This window comes from Limanda limanda, chromosome 4 (genome assembly GCF_963576545.1).
Source record: "Limanda limanda chromosome 4, fLimLim1.1, whole genome shotgun sequence".
Taxonomy (NCBI): Eukaryota; Metazoa; Chordata; class Actinopteri; order Pleuronectiformes; family Pleuronectidae; genus Limanda; species Limanda limanda.
This window is the reverse complement of record NC_083639.1, coordinates 2,269,720-2,285,330: the sequence shown is the minus strand read 5'-3', so window position 1 is coordinate 2,285,330 and position 15,611 is coordinate 2,269,720. Positions and strand designations below refer to the sequence as shown.

Below are 15,611 nucleotides of genomic sequence, written 5' to 3'. Positions count from 1 at the left end.
ACACAAGCGCAACACACTCTTTTTTACTTCTTTTCATTTAATTGATTCACTTCTCCATTTATTTCATACTTTTATCTTGCGGCATCTTCACAGGTCAACGATTTTACTAATGCTGATATTGTTACATATCCTGTATAGAGAGACAGATTTGGCCCGTGCCCTAGAATGTGAACTCACAGACAGATGCTTCTTGATGGAGTCATGATGCCGACAACAAGCTGTCAATGAAATCACATCGCACAGCTTCTGTGTTTTGATATTTAAAAAGCCACTGTGTTTTATTACTTTATTTTTGTTTCATTTCTTATTATTTCTTTGTGGAAGCTCTCTCTAGCGATCCCAGTGTTTGTCACTGTAGCGACAAACTGATTGAGATGTTTGCCTTCTTGCGATGGCCATATGGAATATATAGCACTTCACATATTGTGAGTGCACACTCCATTAAGTATGGTTCTGTTTCTCTGCATTTCTGACTGTGGGCGCTCTGTGGAGACGACAGGCCTCCCCTCCTCTTCTGGAAGATGTCCTCTTGTTCGAGCCGTATGTCCGTGTGTCTCTCTTTGCTTAAGCAATGGATTAATTAATAAGTAAATCATTCATTTCAAAAGTCAATCTCTTTCTTTGAAAAGTTGTTGTTGGTTGTTAGGCCACAAACGGGTTTTTCTTGCACAAAGAAAGTGGCTTGTGCATTTTGCTGTCGTGCTGTTTGTCGTCTGTTGTATTTCAAGTGTTAAAGTGAAGTGTGTGTGTGTGTGTTTCTTGCAGGCGACAGTAACCCCAAGGAGAGCAGCCCCTTCATCAACAGCAGTGATGCTGCCGCAGAGAAGAGCCAGCAGTATGACGGCAAGAACATGGCCTTGTTTGAGGTACAGTCACACACACACAGACACATACAATGTCTTGTTAACACACATAACCAGGCATGATAAAAAGCAGGATCATAGATAATAAGTTGAATAAGTTACTGCGAGCAAATCTCACACTGCTACAGGAGAAAGTCTTTATGAACTCGCCACAGCTCTGCGCAAATGTATTTTTATTGTGTATCTCTGTGGGATGAACAAGAACAAAGAAAACGAAATCTGCCGATGAACATTTTATTTTGTAAGCACTTTATTTTTCTGCTCTAACTGGGTAGGAATCCGCAAGGGGGTGTGGAGAGTAACACGTTACGTGAAATTGTTATTGATTTCCAGTGATCTAATGAAACACTCCTGGAGTTATGGAGTTCACTTGGCTGGCTCAGAGGATTAAAGGCAATGATGAAAACACTGACTCCAGACTGTCCTGTCTCTGTGTGTGTGTCTGTGTGTGTGTCTGCATGTGTGTGTGTGTCTGCAGGAGGAGATGGACACCAGCCCCATGGTGTCGTCTCTCCTCAGCAGCCTGGCCAACTACTCCAACCTGCCCCAAGGTAGCAAGGAGCACGAGGAGGCCGAGAACAACGATGGCGAGTCATCGCGCAAGAAACCTGTCAAGGTATTAAACAGAGTACTTGTTGAAACTATACGTACATGCAGCACACAGAACATGATTCTACACATTCATTCTTAAAAAAATACTGCAATCATGCATGTTGTGCAAAGAGAACACAACTAAATTAACACATTAAAGTATATTCCTAAAGTTTGTGTTTGGCTTTTCATTGCCTCACAGTTTGATACAGCTCAACTTCACCTGAAAGAGTTTATACTGGTTTTGCCAAGGGATTGTTATTAAGTGGGACCATTATAAATTTGTGATTTCCATTAGATTACATCAGTTATTTTTTTAACACATTCACTGTAGAAACAGAATATCTCCACCAGTTTAGAGCTTGTCAATCGTCCTCTGTGGATTTTATAAATCCCTTGTTCGTGTGACTGCATTGCATCTTAAATGCTGCTCACTAATGAGTTCCTTCCACATCTCACCCCTCCTGGTTTGTTCTGCTGTTGGGTGTTGAGATGCCAGAAGGAAGGCGTTTACTTTACAGGCTGTTTTTTTTAACTCTCGTTCATTTCATCAACAGACAGGCAGCTCCATTATTAATCTTGTGGAAATTGGTGGTTTTAGCTGCACAGTGAGATGTAATATATTACTGGTGCTGATTATGTAAATAATGAAAGCCGTAATGACAATTACTTGCAAAAAAGACTAGTGGAAAAGGGATCGATCTACTTAACAAGATAATTCACATTTTTCCACTACTTTCCGTTTCTCTTTCACTGTTTCACTTTCACTCAGGGATCCTTTCTTCTGTCTGACCTTGAAGCAAAGTCTCCTCTGACGATGACCTTGAATGCTAGTGAATCCAGCAGATATACTGTCTGCCTTTCCCACAAGGAATCAATATGGTTCCTTTAGATATACAGTTTAAAAACATTTAAACCCAACAGTGGAGATAAGGTTTAGTCGACTTCATCTTCATAGTGATTTCTGGATATGATTAGTTGATCTCCTGGCTTCTATTTGTGACTGCTAGTGATCACACAATGCTTAGCCAGATGCTAACACTGCACTGTATTGAAAACGAGTGTAATTCTGACACAGAAACCCCAAAACACATCCTACAGCCACACATGTAAAGAGAAGGTTTTTCTTGATGGCGTTTGTCTGTGGTGAATTTTACGAATGTCTGGCTGCTCTTTTATACATAAGAAATGCAATGTTAATTCTGCGACGACAAGAACTTCCTCAATCAGTTGATTACAAATCCCCCCCATGTTTAGAGACGTAGTGAGCTGGGGTCCACAAGAAGAAGGAAGGGGGAGGGGTGTGAGGATGAATAGATGAGGATAAATGCCATCTTGTTTCCTTCCTCTCCATTATGGCAGATCTTTCCCTCCCCTGTCCATTTTGTGTTTGGAACAACCATCAATATATTTGACACGGTCCGACAGTACCATAAACAGATAAATCAATATTAGGTCTAAACTAAATTCATTAGTATTGATCAAGCTCTTGAAGGTCATCAGATGTGGGATGAATTTGCTGTAAAATTTCTATTTACCAGCTCAATATTAAACCATGCACCTCAAGATTAGAATCCCACACCTTAAATTGACGAAAACACTGAATACATTTGAATGAGTAAACCGTCAGCCTGTGTCAGCAGAGCATTAAAGCATTGAAATTTCATATTTGATCGACCGCAGGCTCTCTTTCCAGAGACAGTTTCTCATTTCATCCAGATTATCCACAGACCTCTGTGTGTGTGTTTTCCGTGTTTTCGCTGGAACAACTTTACACAGAATAAATCACACCCCTGGAAACAGTTGACAGGATTAAGAGTAGTAGGGACACTATTTCAGTGAACGGATGTAATTTGCGTGCCTCGGCCCTCGAACAGGGTTTTAAAGCTACTCTCTGTTTTGTCCTGATTGCACAGACGGTGCAGGTAGCATCTTCAGACAGCTACAGCCTCCACTTGGGAATTCAGCATCAGTTCAACACTTTGCTAGTGCTGCAGCTCGCCCATTATCCCAGCTCGCCCAGTTTTTAGGTGTATTTGTCTGTCTCTCCTCGGCGTGGCTAGCCCTGGGATGCGGTCTAATCACCCCCCTGTCACCTCAACCCCCTTCAATACTTTAATTAGTCTACACGCTACAGCAAGCTGCTGCTTCTCCAATCAGAGGTCCATTCCACAGGCAATCTCTCCATCGCCACGAGAGGCTTTTCATTAAGGCAGCCTGTGGCGCTCTATCGCTCGCACAGCGACCCCTCTCTCCCTCCCCACTATCGCCTTCCCTCTCTATTTCTCACTCCACTCCCTCTTCCTCTCCCTCCATCTCCTTCATCATCGCTCCCTCGAGGGAGGGAGTAAGTGAGTTGTGAGAGAGCGAGAGCAAGGCAGCGGTCTGTCTTTGTTGCAGTGTGAAAGCCAAGATTAGAGATTTGGTTGGCGTGTGACAGGAGGGAGCGGTCTGGAGGTCGCGCAGGTTAAGATGGAAACCGGTCTCAGCTAATCCGTCCGCAATTTTCTCTCGTCTGACTTTATTCCTTTAACACAGGAAGGCAAGAGGGTTTATATGGAAGCTTAAAACTCACAAAAGGGACAAAAGAAGAGGACACTGGTTCCTAAAGATCTGAGGGGTCTGTTATGTTTTGATTCCTCATTATCAGAAATGTATTTGAGTCCAAGAGATTTGCCAATTGAGCCGAGCTTTAGAATCCTATTTTCTTGAACCAAAAGGAATCTAAAAGACTACAGGGTTATGTTCAGAAGTGAAGTCGTGAAGTATTTTTTGTGTAATCCTGATGATAAACAAACACACAGAGGTGAAAGTATATTTACCTCTCAGGCCGAGATAAATATGGTGCATTTGTTTAATATATTTTTCTTTAGTCCCATTAAAATCCAAAGTAATGCAGTAGTATTATCTCTATAAGATCTTATGAATGAACTACAAACATAGCAGGAACCTATTTACTCATATAAAGTCATTTTCTAGACAAGTGCTCTCGCCAAGAGTTACAGGAAAACCATACGCTCCCTGCCTTTGATTTTTACAGGGCAATGTTCCCTCACATAAACGTTTCCTTTCCTCTCTGGGCGTTTTACGATCCCTGCTCTCCGCTCTGTCCTCCTCGTCCTCGTCTCCCTCCACCGCACCCCCTCCCTCCCCCCTCTCATTAGACTGGTGCATCGGATCAGTATTCCCATCAGCCGCCTTCTGAACGACGTGCCCTGATTAATGTCAATTCATGTTATATATTACAGCAGCGTGCATATTCATCGCTGAGCTAAACAGACATTTCACAGCCCGGCCAGTAAGTGAAGACTCCAGGCGAACAGGCTCAGTGGAGGTTTCTGTTTTGTAAAGGACTGATATTATTATTATTATTATTATTATTTGGCTGTTTATGCTTTTCTTTTGCACCTTGAGTCTATGAAAGGTCAAGCATCTTCAGACTGTTTTAGCATTTCCCAATGAAACAACTAATTGAAAACATAAAAATGTCTTCATGTTATAGATTTGTGTGAAAGAAGAACTTATTCATATATTTGAAAAAAATTCAAGGGCTGGATCAGAACCTGCAGGCCCCCTGACATGTTTTAGATTGAGCTGAAACAGAATAATAATCCATTTATATCTTAACTTTTTGGTTTATTTTCTCTTACTTTCTTTATGAAGTTTAGTAATTGTTCGATTTTCGACTCACCTGTCTCCTCCTGCTGACCTGGATATCAGATTAAATATAGATTCTGTTCACCAGAACATGTCCATTAATGGACAAGGAGACTTCCAGGCTTGAATTGGATAGTGTGGTTTCATAACTGGTGGCAACACATGAGGCATTATGGGGTCTTTTAACCTAGAATATTCTAGTAACCCATGTAGCCGCTATTTCGAGGTGGTGAGGCCTCAGCACCACAGAGGACTTTCGGCTGTTGTACCGATAACCAGTGAATAACGCTTTTACACACACATGCACACACACACACACACACACATGCACACTCACTCACACACGGTGTTGACCGCTGAGTGACTGGTTCGTCCACAGCTGGTCAGGGAGGCTGATGTTCGCTGGCCTCTCCTCTTGCTGTCTGTTCAATAATTCAGCACACCTGAGCAGAAACACATTTGCCCTATCAGCTCCTGTTTGGCCAGCAGAGCGTGGAGATGGTGTTACAGCCTCCCAGTCTGCCTCCCTCCCTGTCACTACCTCCCACCACCACCACCACCCTCTCACCCTCCTCACCCACTCCCCCCTCCACACCTCTGCCTCTCCCTCCACTGTAATGAAAATGCGATTTGTCTTTACTTACATAACACCAATTCCGAGATAATGTATTTTTGTTTACAACACCGGCGTCGGTGCGTATCACCAAAAACTCTCAAATCTCTTCGTCTTCCCAAGTAGACATTTGACAAATGGCTCCTGTTTTTCCTCCTGAGATGTTTGTTTTCTCTTTTCTTTTCAGCTTAGCGCCCGTCATGTGTTAGAAACGCCATCAACACCATCAACGCTCCACCGTGCTCGCTGTGAATTCTCTGTATTCTCACGAGAGCAACTGACTCGATTTACGTTCGCTCATACAGCCGCTCTAGAAAATGTCCGGCGTTCAGTGCAGGTCTGAAAGCACCTTCAGTGAAGAATTTCCTATTCGAAATAGGAAATTGAAAACCGAGTATTCACTGATGCGATCCCACATTGGTGCTTAGAGCTGGCCAATAAAGACACATGCAGCTCCAACAACTTAATAAAAATTTGACTACACATCAGCAGGGATTTCACTCTGCAGTAGCTGCTGGTTCTGCTGGTGAGCATAAAAAAAAGTGATTTAAGCGATGACGCTGGTTTTGTCAGCCCATACAGGTTGGCAGGGAGTCCCAGAGCCGGAGGGCCTGGATGTTTCCCTTCCTCTCTCCTGCAACTGTGTGTAGTCTCCCCCACGTTCCACAACCCCCCCCTACTACCCTGCCCTCTCTCTTTCATTTTCTCTACCCTGCAGCTAGACAAGGATATGAAGTTCCTTTCACCTTTCCCTCTTTAATTCCTCTCTTCTGAAAACCCCTAACGTCTAATGGAGAGGAAGCGCGATACCTTTGCTAGCCTCAGCAGTTCAGGAGATGTCCAGAAGAGATAAGAGTGTGGGGGGGAGAGAGGAAAGAGGAGGAGAGGAAAATAACAAACATTCATTGAAAACTACAATTTCACATCGTACATCATTTGTCATAAACTGAACATCAGTAGCTGATGCGTGTTTTCTGACCAGCCACCTCAAGGTTTGGTGAAGTTTAAGCTTCTAAACCTACTTCTTGATAGGAAGACATTCCCATTATGGTTAAAAGAAACCAGTGTTGACTGCTGCTTGGAGTCAGAACATAAACTATTAACAAGTCAATTTGGACAATTCAACACTTCATGATTTAGCTCCATAGCTAAAGGTCAGTGTGAATTCAGATGCCCTTTTATGGAGCGTCATGATTGTAGACAGGCACATAGGAGAATGCTGGTTCCATCAAGAAATAGCCAAATAGAATTAACAATTTAGTTCTAGTTTTTATTTGGCCCAGCACCGTGTGGCACACACTCATAAACACTGTGCAGTCCCCTAAACATGCCTGAGGGTTTCATCAAGATCCATTTATATTAACCGAGACAAATCAATAAATATGTGGAAAACCTCCCTATGGAAAAGAAAGTCAGTTAATCACCCCCCCCCCCCCACGTTTGGATCCGCACCAAAATGTAATGGGCTCTTCCCTGACAAATGAAGAAAGCCCTGACGAAAACATAACCTCACCTCTCATCTCAACCAAATGATTTCCCTAACCTTACGCTGATTGAGAAAAATTGTTTCCTAAGCTATTTACAAACAGGTGTCTTACTCAAAATGTAATCACTACAACCAGTATCGATGTTGTCAGGTGATATCGTTGAGTTTCCCATGTCCCAGTCACACGCTTCGTTGACTGAACCATCCACCCAAACCTTTTAGCTGAGAGGTTATGCGTCATTGCATTTCCTACATTTGCCTTCAGAGCGTTCTTGTCAGGAAGCTTCAACGTAGATTGTTTGTGACTAAACATGTAATGCAGCAATGTTATTTACATGTCATTGTAGTGAAGACAGTCTTTGAAGCAAGATAGATTTTTTTTTTTCCTGTGCACCGTGTTTATATATTGCTCGAGTGGGCTTCAGAGCTCAGTGGATCTTGTAAATGGAGTCCATCTGGTGGGTGGTGCAGAGAGACGGAGAGAGTGGAAGCTCCGGCCCCGGTGAAAGGCGAGTGGTAAGTGGTGGGAGAGCAGGAGGCAGCGAATCTGAAGTGGGTGCCACAGCAGATGCACTGAAAGGTCCTGTTGTGTGTCTAGCGCACCTGAGCCAGTCATTCAGCGATGTGACGACACTTCCCAGCGGGTCGGTGGGCAGCTGTGCTTTCCAAGTCCAGTGGTGCCACGCAGGCCTACCTGTGTGTCTGCAGCAGCCACTGTTCCCTCTGCTCACGGTGGCTCTGTCTCCAGGGAAATCATCACACTGCTCGCTCCCAGCCCATTAAACAGACACTCATTCTGTGTGTGTGTGTGAGTGAGCACTATCAGGGAGGACTGCATTCCCCATGCGCACATGAACAAATGAGATGCCAATTGAATGAAAATAGAAAAGCAGCGTTTTAACTAAGCGTTCAGCCGTATTTCCTCAACAGGGTCATTGATTCGGCGCACACGATAGCCTTCCATCAGTTTCAGACTATTTCTCCATGTAAAGTCTTTACAATCCTCCATTAGTTCACCTTGATTTTTTAGTTTTGGAGATTACTTTGCAGAGAGGTTGTTTTATCAGGCGTTCAGCTCCTCAGACTCAGTGTAATCGCTGTCTATTATCTGTGTCTGCTCATCTTACGTAACACACAGGATTTCCAGCAGACAAACACTGTTTTAACAAAGCCTGCCTGTTGTTGTGTGTGGATTATAATGTATCACTCGGCTGTGAGATACCACAGACACTCGTACAGCGGGGCCAACACACCCAGCCTGATTCTCCATTGTGTGTGGGGGAGCAGGCGGGGAATGAAAATGACATTTTGTAGTCTGGAGAGGGTTAGTGCCTGTTTTGCGTGTATTACTCTCGAGTGTTGTGGGGCATAAACACCTTTTCGCTGTAATATTACAGTGCAGATTAGTTTAATCTGCAATTTTATAGTGGCGCTGTTAGAGTGGTCTTCCTCTTAGTCGACATGTGAAGAAAAACAGAGCAAAAAGAAGTCACTGAGGACCTTAAGCTTCTCTGACAAATTATTCTGCCACGATTTGTATCTCTTTTAGTTCTCACCGTGCAATCTTAATGTGCTTCTGTGAATTTACAAAGAAATGCCTTTTTTTCTTATCTCTTTTTGATCAAATCAACAATCTTTGAAGGTTATATAGATATATATTTCTTCGGGCAACTCTTTTTTTCCCCTGTTTTGATGTATTTATGTGTTTGAAGTGGAAACAGCTAAAGGTTGACTCAAATAAAAAATGCAATTTCGCCTTTTTGACTTCACATAACAAAGTCACTGAAGTTTCGTTTTTTTAATTGGAATCTCCCACCTTGAAAGGACGTACAGAGCATTCACCCACTTGAAGGTGTAATGTCTGCTATTGTTCAGTAAAAGCTCACAGGTGTTCCCTTTAATAACTTACCTGTTATTACAAACTGACCTCAGCCCACTTTGTGCAGGCGCAGCAGTTTGGGGTCTAACAACAAAGTGCTGATCACAGGGAAACCTTTTCAGCCTGCAACACCTGACTGCTAATGTGTCTTACACACCAAGTCCCTGAAGGACCCGCCAATGGAAACTCACTCTTTTTTAATTACAGCATTGCTACTGTGGGAGATTTGTGAGATCTAAAGAATTTAGAGGTAAAATTGACCCTAACACCCCCGACACCCTCTCTGCTGACTTACTGACCTTGCGTACCTCCTCCTGTTTGTTGTTCAACACCCTGTCTACAAATGTTAGTTTTGTGCGACTACAAACATCTGCTCCTCAACTTCTCAAACTAAGATAGACATTAAATATTGTCATGTAAGCAACTCAGAGGTTTCATTGTATTTAGGGTCAAACATTCTCTGTCAATCAATCAATCAGATTTTATTTGTTAAGCTTAGCAGTTGCAACATCCTCTGCCCCTCAATCCTCAAGAGGGAGGAAAAACTACCCCAAATGTTTTATAGACCAGTCTCTGGTCTAGGTTTAATTCAGTTTAATTGTAAAGGTTTGAATATTTACAGCAAATGTTGCAAAGGCCAAGCAGCTTATGAGTGGTCAAGTTAAAAGGAAAAAGAAATGGCACTAAAGAAGCGTATAGTTCTTTTATTTTATTATTTTTTGTTCTATGTTACTTGTGAGTAGTTGTGACATTTCCTGTCTCTGTCAGAAAGAAGGAAGTTCACCCCCAAACTTTCTGTCTCATTCAGAAATATTGACATGGTCTCATCAGGTGGAAAGTGCCTTAGTTAATTAATATTACACTTTACACTTTAACCTCACTTTAGTGTATCTGATGAAGTACAACCTGACAGTGATACTGGAACATGGTTGTAAACTAGAGGAAAAATATTCTACTGAATTCTCACATAATAAAAATGTAATTTAATGGGACTGTGCCCATTCAGGGTTCCAGTATTCATAAATAAAAGAACTTTATTTAGCACAGGGTGAAAAACTCCTCTGTGCCACACACTGAAGGGCACAGTGAGTCACCGTCTCATTTGCATAGTTAAGACAACAGACAAACTGTGCACATCATTATCATATAGTGGGGGAGGTGACAGAGACGGACGAGGTTTGTTCTGCGCTGATCCCTCCAGCAGCCGCTGATCTTTGATTAAAGCACAACGAGGCTGAAGGTTGAGAGATTTCCTCCTGTGAAGATTAAGTGGTAAAAGAGCCATGATGGCAGGTTACGTTTCAGCTGCGTGGAATATAACTTGTACACACACACACACACACACACACACGTACATAGAAAATGATGACAAAGTTGTGATCAAATTAGCAGTTTAGTTCAGTTCAGTTTGTTCATTTTTTTTATGCAGCAAGTCAAACGTCAGCACAATAAAATAGCAGAGTCCAGACTCTACATTCATAATTCAAACACAAGGTTTATGTGATACAGGCAGAGAAACACGGCACAAGATAAAGTACCAAACTGTGAGTGGAAACCAAAAAGCATGACTACTAATTACACGAGCTGATGAAGGGAAAATGAAACCTGTCATGTTTGATTTTCAGAAAACTGAATCTGACCTGAGGGGAGGATGTGAAACTCCATAAAAGTAGAAAGGATGGTCTGGATTTGCTATAATGGATTTTGCTCTTTTGCTAATTAAAATGTCCGACGGTCACGGCTGCAATTCACAGATGAGTTCAGTTTCCACCTTGAGTCGTCATTTTGAACCTTACAATTTCCCTACATACAAATTACTGAGAGGGGTTAAGATATATTCACTGACGGACGTGTAAACACACATTGATTTATAGTTTGCATCAAAACCTCCCCCCGCTTTTCTGCATATTGCCTCAGTTTTCACATCCAGGCTCAGGATTGTGTCATTTTAAAGGTTTCCTCTGGAGTTTTTCAGCACTAGTTGTGCTGTAGAGAAATTTTGAGACAAAGGCAGTTGAGAAGAAGACGATGTAGCTTTCGAACCTTTAAGAGAATCAACTTTAGAAACGTTTTGTGAGACAGAAACTGCATTCGACATGTTTGTCAAGACTGAATGTGTCAGTAACCAGGTTAGTTGCACAGTGCAGATGGTATTAATACATTTAGATGAGCATTATACAAAGTACATTTTACATATAATCAAGCATGTGATAAGAGACTATATATTATTTAAAATTTCACAGTATCATATAGAGATATTGCTATATATGCTTAAAGTTACAAAACGGTGAGACACATGTGATGCAGTATTTGTGCTAGTAACAAATATGTGGATCTGATATAATATGATGTAAATCAACATGTTTAGAAGTCGTTTGTTCTCGGCTGCATCATATGTTTTCAGACGACTTCACTAATTACAGTTCCAAGTGTGAGTTTGCACTTCATTTGTCTAAAGAAAATTAGGAGATAATTATATTTGTGAGACTTGTTTGGACTTGTTCCGTCTTCTCCTCTCTGCAAGCAGCACATTATTAGAGCTGGGAAACAAAACAAATCACATAGTGTAGCATCAGACAGGGTTTGATGTCGGCCACTTCTCAGGGTGATTTCATTAGGAGTCTGGATTATGAATGAAGCATCTTCTTTCAATTCTCAGTGCAGGACTTTTGTTGTGAAGTGCCCATCGTGTTGCATCAAATTTAATAACCAACCACTAAAGAAATATGAAAGTGTCCAAGCTTCTCCACAGAGCCTGTTGTTATGACACCCTGTAATGGAGTTGGTTACGAGGGTGTCTTCTCTTATACATGAAGTATTCACATGCTATTTTTTCCTCTTACAATTCCTCTTACTGGTGAATGAAATTTTGCACTTTACATTTTTAAACTGACCATTGAGAAAGTGAGGACAAATATCAGTGATGGTGATGATACTGGGACGTCCGTCTGACAGTCTGTAAACTGCAAACAGACACAAAATATTGCACACAATCTAATTCCATGTGACGGAGGGTGTCAGTATTTCCAAATAAAAAAAATGTATTTAGATAACTGACAAGCAGATGATGAAAAATCGTATCTATCACACACTGAAAGAGACAGTCACAGTGAGTTTATATCCATGAGACTTTTTGAACCATGGTCTCTCTTCTCCACTCCGCACACAGCGCATTATTAAAGCTGGAACAGGAGCTTCTCTACAGAAATCACATATCAGACACAGTATAATTCGTTTGATGTCAGCCTCTTGTCAGGATGATTTTATTAAAAGTCTGGATTATGAATGCAGTATCTGCTGTCACTCCCGAGTGCAGCATTGTTTTTTTGTTTCAAAATTCTTGACATCTTGTGTAGTGTCAATCATGTTGCAGCATATTTAACCACAGAGGAAATAAAAAGTGTTCAGGGTTCTCTCCAAAGCACATTGTTATTCCGTGATGCAATTTTTGAGCAAAAATATTTTTTTTACGATAACTTGTCTGATTGATTAAACCGACATTGAGAGTTTGAATAATTTATCCTAGGCATTTTAAACTTTTACACAATAAACAATGCAGCAAAACCAATCAAGATAAAAAATACATTTCTTTGTCTTAAGGAATCTAAGTAATCATCAATAATCTTAATTTTTTTCAATAGGTACATAAATGGTATATATCACGCAATATACATGTTTATTATCAGCATTGGCCCCCCCCAAAAAATTATTTAATTTTAACTTTCAGATTTGTTAAACAGCTACTGGCTGCAGCCTTATATTAACCGAGACATGAGAGTTGATTCAATGTCTTCATCAAAATGCAAGTATGGGCAGCTTTCCCAAACTGTCTAACTATAATATAATATAATTAATATGCACCCACCCCTGAAATTATGAGCGTTAAGTTGACATAACAAAAACTCTAATAAATAAGCCTGATTCAGTAAGCCCTAAGTTGTGTAGCCTGGTGGAGCTTGACATCTCCATCTTGCTAAAATTGCTCAAGTAAGCAGCTTCACTGAGGTTTTGATTGTTAAACCTTTTTTGGGAGAAATCCTCAACGTCTTCACTGACTTTACATAATAAGCCAATCAGCCACTATTCCTCCTGTTTGTCTGAATTAAAGCACAGAGCTGCAGCACAGGAGGCTTGTGCCCGCAGTGTTATCGGTGAGGTAATGATGTGACTGTTAAGGTTTGCCCTCTCCGGGTAAAATGGGTCATGTCTGGATATCGGCATAATTACCCTTCATTGGTCAAACTGTCCTTGGGCAGAAAATGAATTTTTGTTCATTATGTACAGGGTCGGCCGACGTGTCCTTCAGATTTAATATACACCGTCAAGAGGGTACAGTCACCCACTGAACATGTTCCTACACTGTACACAAACAAGTTGGTGCATACAAACACACACACACACACACAAAGAACGTCTCACAAACCTTCAGGAAAGAAAATCCCTATTAATCAACCTGAAGATCGACAACATATATCTTCTGTCAGTTACGTACGTCAGTTGCGTACTTTCTTTCAGTGTAACAGCCTTGAAAGTGATTCTGTATGAGGACGTATAGTACAGCTGCCTCTTTGTCCACTTATCCACATCAGGGACAACAACACTGCAGCAAAACCAACTAATGTAAATCCATCACACGAAAAAACCTGGGAAGGAATAAAATAATTCATCCATCCATTGAACCGACCAGTCCCCTGGCTGCCTCGTGATGTCAAAGTTTTCTTTGTTTCCTGGACTCCGAGTAATTAATGTTCGGGAAATGAACAGAGGATTTACACAAAGCATTGTGGGAAACAATTAAATTAAAAAGGGGCTATTTAAAAGTTTTGTATGTGATGAAGTCGGAAGTACTGTAAGCCTTTTAATCAAGGCGCTGAATTGCAAAATGCAGTGTGTTCCTGTAGGGTTATGTGTAAATGCTTGACACCCTCAAAGTATTATGAAGCTGCAACAGAGGGAGGAAGGGAGGGAGGAATGTGGAGCATCTATTTCAACCCAAATCCCCATATTACAATTCCAAACAAGATAGTGTTTGTCTTTGCCTTAATGTCAGTTTAAGTGTCTGTAGCGTGTTTGCATTGTTTTATCCTGTTTGCTTTGAATGTGACATTTGGAGAAGCCACATAAACTCTAGCAAATCTGCACACTGTATTTTCCAAGCATGCACGGCTTGTGTGTTGACTTTCATCGACACACTGAAATGTAGTTGATACTTTGCATCTGCTGTGTTGGGGTTATGGGAATATTGTATTTGTCGTCTTATAGCTGAGAAACCTTAAAAACCTTAAACCTCATTCATACACTCACAGGTCATTTTAAGGAACAGAACGATCTGTAAATCATGGTGAAAGTGGTTGGGGGTTCATGAATCCTTCCCCAACACTGAATGCTAATTGGAATAACCTCTCCCTTTGTCCTCCACCAGGCCCCCCAGCTCGGCACTCTGATGGGCGTGTATATGCCGTGCATCCAGAACATCTTCGGAGTGATCCTCTTCCTCAGGATGACCTGGTTGGTGGGAATCGGAGGCGTCATTGGGACGTTCGTCATTGTCTTCATTTGCTGCTCCACGGTGAGTGTGTTACCTACTTTTCCCTTAGCCCGTCTGTTGAAGCACACTGGGGGGGTTTGGCCTGGTTTAAAATTAGAAGTTCACATGTTTCAAAATGCACCAGAGTCACTTTAAAATGGAGAGCAGCATGTTATAGCCTCCTCCATGTTCTATCACAGCTATCTCTTAATAAGACCCTTGGGAATAGTGTCGATCGTTATCAGCAACGATGTGAATCACTGATCAGCAATTCTATTAATTTGTATAACATGAAGGTCCTTGATTTGTCTCACATCCAGAGATCAAGTCAGTGGATTAGTCAAAACAGCCACCTGGTTATTTGTAATGGTTCCTCACTTGATGGTGTAGAAATTGTAACACCTTAGTATATTATATTATAAAATAATATACACTGTGATAGATGATCGTTATCATCCACTCCTCCTGGGAAGTCAATATCTTGGTCATAATTAATTGTCTTCTCTCCCACCTCCTCTGTGGAGTCTAAAAAACAGCCCAGCACCGAGCCGGCCTTCCTAATTAGTTCGTTCAGTCTCTTTCTGTCTGAAGCCAAGATTTTACTGCCGCACCGACCAATGCAAAGACTCATATATTGTGTTTCTGTCTCTAAATGCAGACTCTAAAGGACATTACTCTCCTCAGACAGACAAATAGGTCATTCATGTTGTAGGACCACTTAGTCCAACGGATAAGATTGATCATATTCTTATAATAAGACCAAGAAGAAAAGTGGGTCTTTACTTTTCATCTCCCTCAGTCTGTTTTTGGCCCCAAACCCATTCACACCCACTGTAGTGAATCTTAAAAAAATTGGTCACAATTATGTACAATTATGTACTGTCATAGTTTTTTAAAAGGCTCAGTAAATTCCCCAAACTATTGAATACTGTATTCTTCACCAAATGCAAAACTCAAACAGGAGTAAATGGGGATTTTGTTTGGTAATTTCAGCT

At 41.4% G+C, this 15,611-nt stretch overlaps 2 protein-coding genes across 3 annotated transcripts in view; both read left to right on the top strand.

Moving 5' to 3' along the window:
• Positions 1 to 10,506, top strand: part of smarcd1 (SWI/SNF related, matrix associated, actin dependent regulator of chromatin, subfamily d, member 1) — a 320,795-nt gene extending 310,289 nt beyond the window's left edge. Inside the window, exon 14 of the transcript XR_009678172.1 lies at positions 10,497 to 10,506. The gene's annotated coding sequence lies outside the window, so the exon portion shown is untranslated. The remainder of the gene's footprint in view (positions 1 to 10,496) is intronic.
• The window catches only part of slc12a5a (solute carrier family 12 member 5a), a 127,133-nt gene that overhangs the window by 88,629 nt on the left and 22,893 nt on the right, over positions 1 to 15,611 (top strand). For both annotated transcript variants that reach the window (XM_061069773.1, XM_061069772.1), the window contains 3 exons: positions 766 to 866; positions 1,342 to 1,479; positions 14,512 to 14,658. In XM_061069773.1, coding sequence (XP_060925756.1) covers positions 766 to 866; positions 1,342 to 1,479; positions 14,512 to 14,658 — 386 coding nt within the window. The remainder of the gene's footprint in view (positions 1 to 765; positions 867 to 1,341; positions 1,480 to 14,511; positions 14,659 to 15,611) is intronic.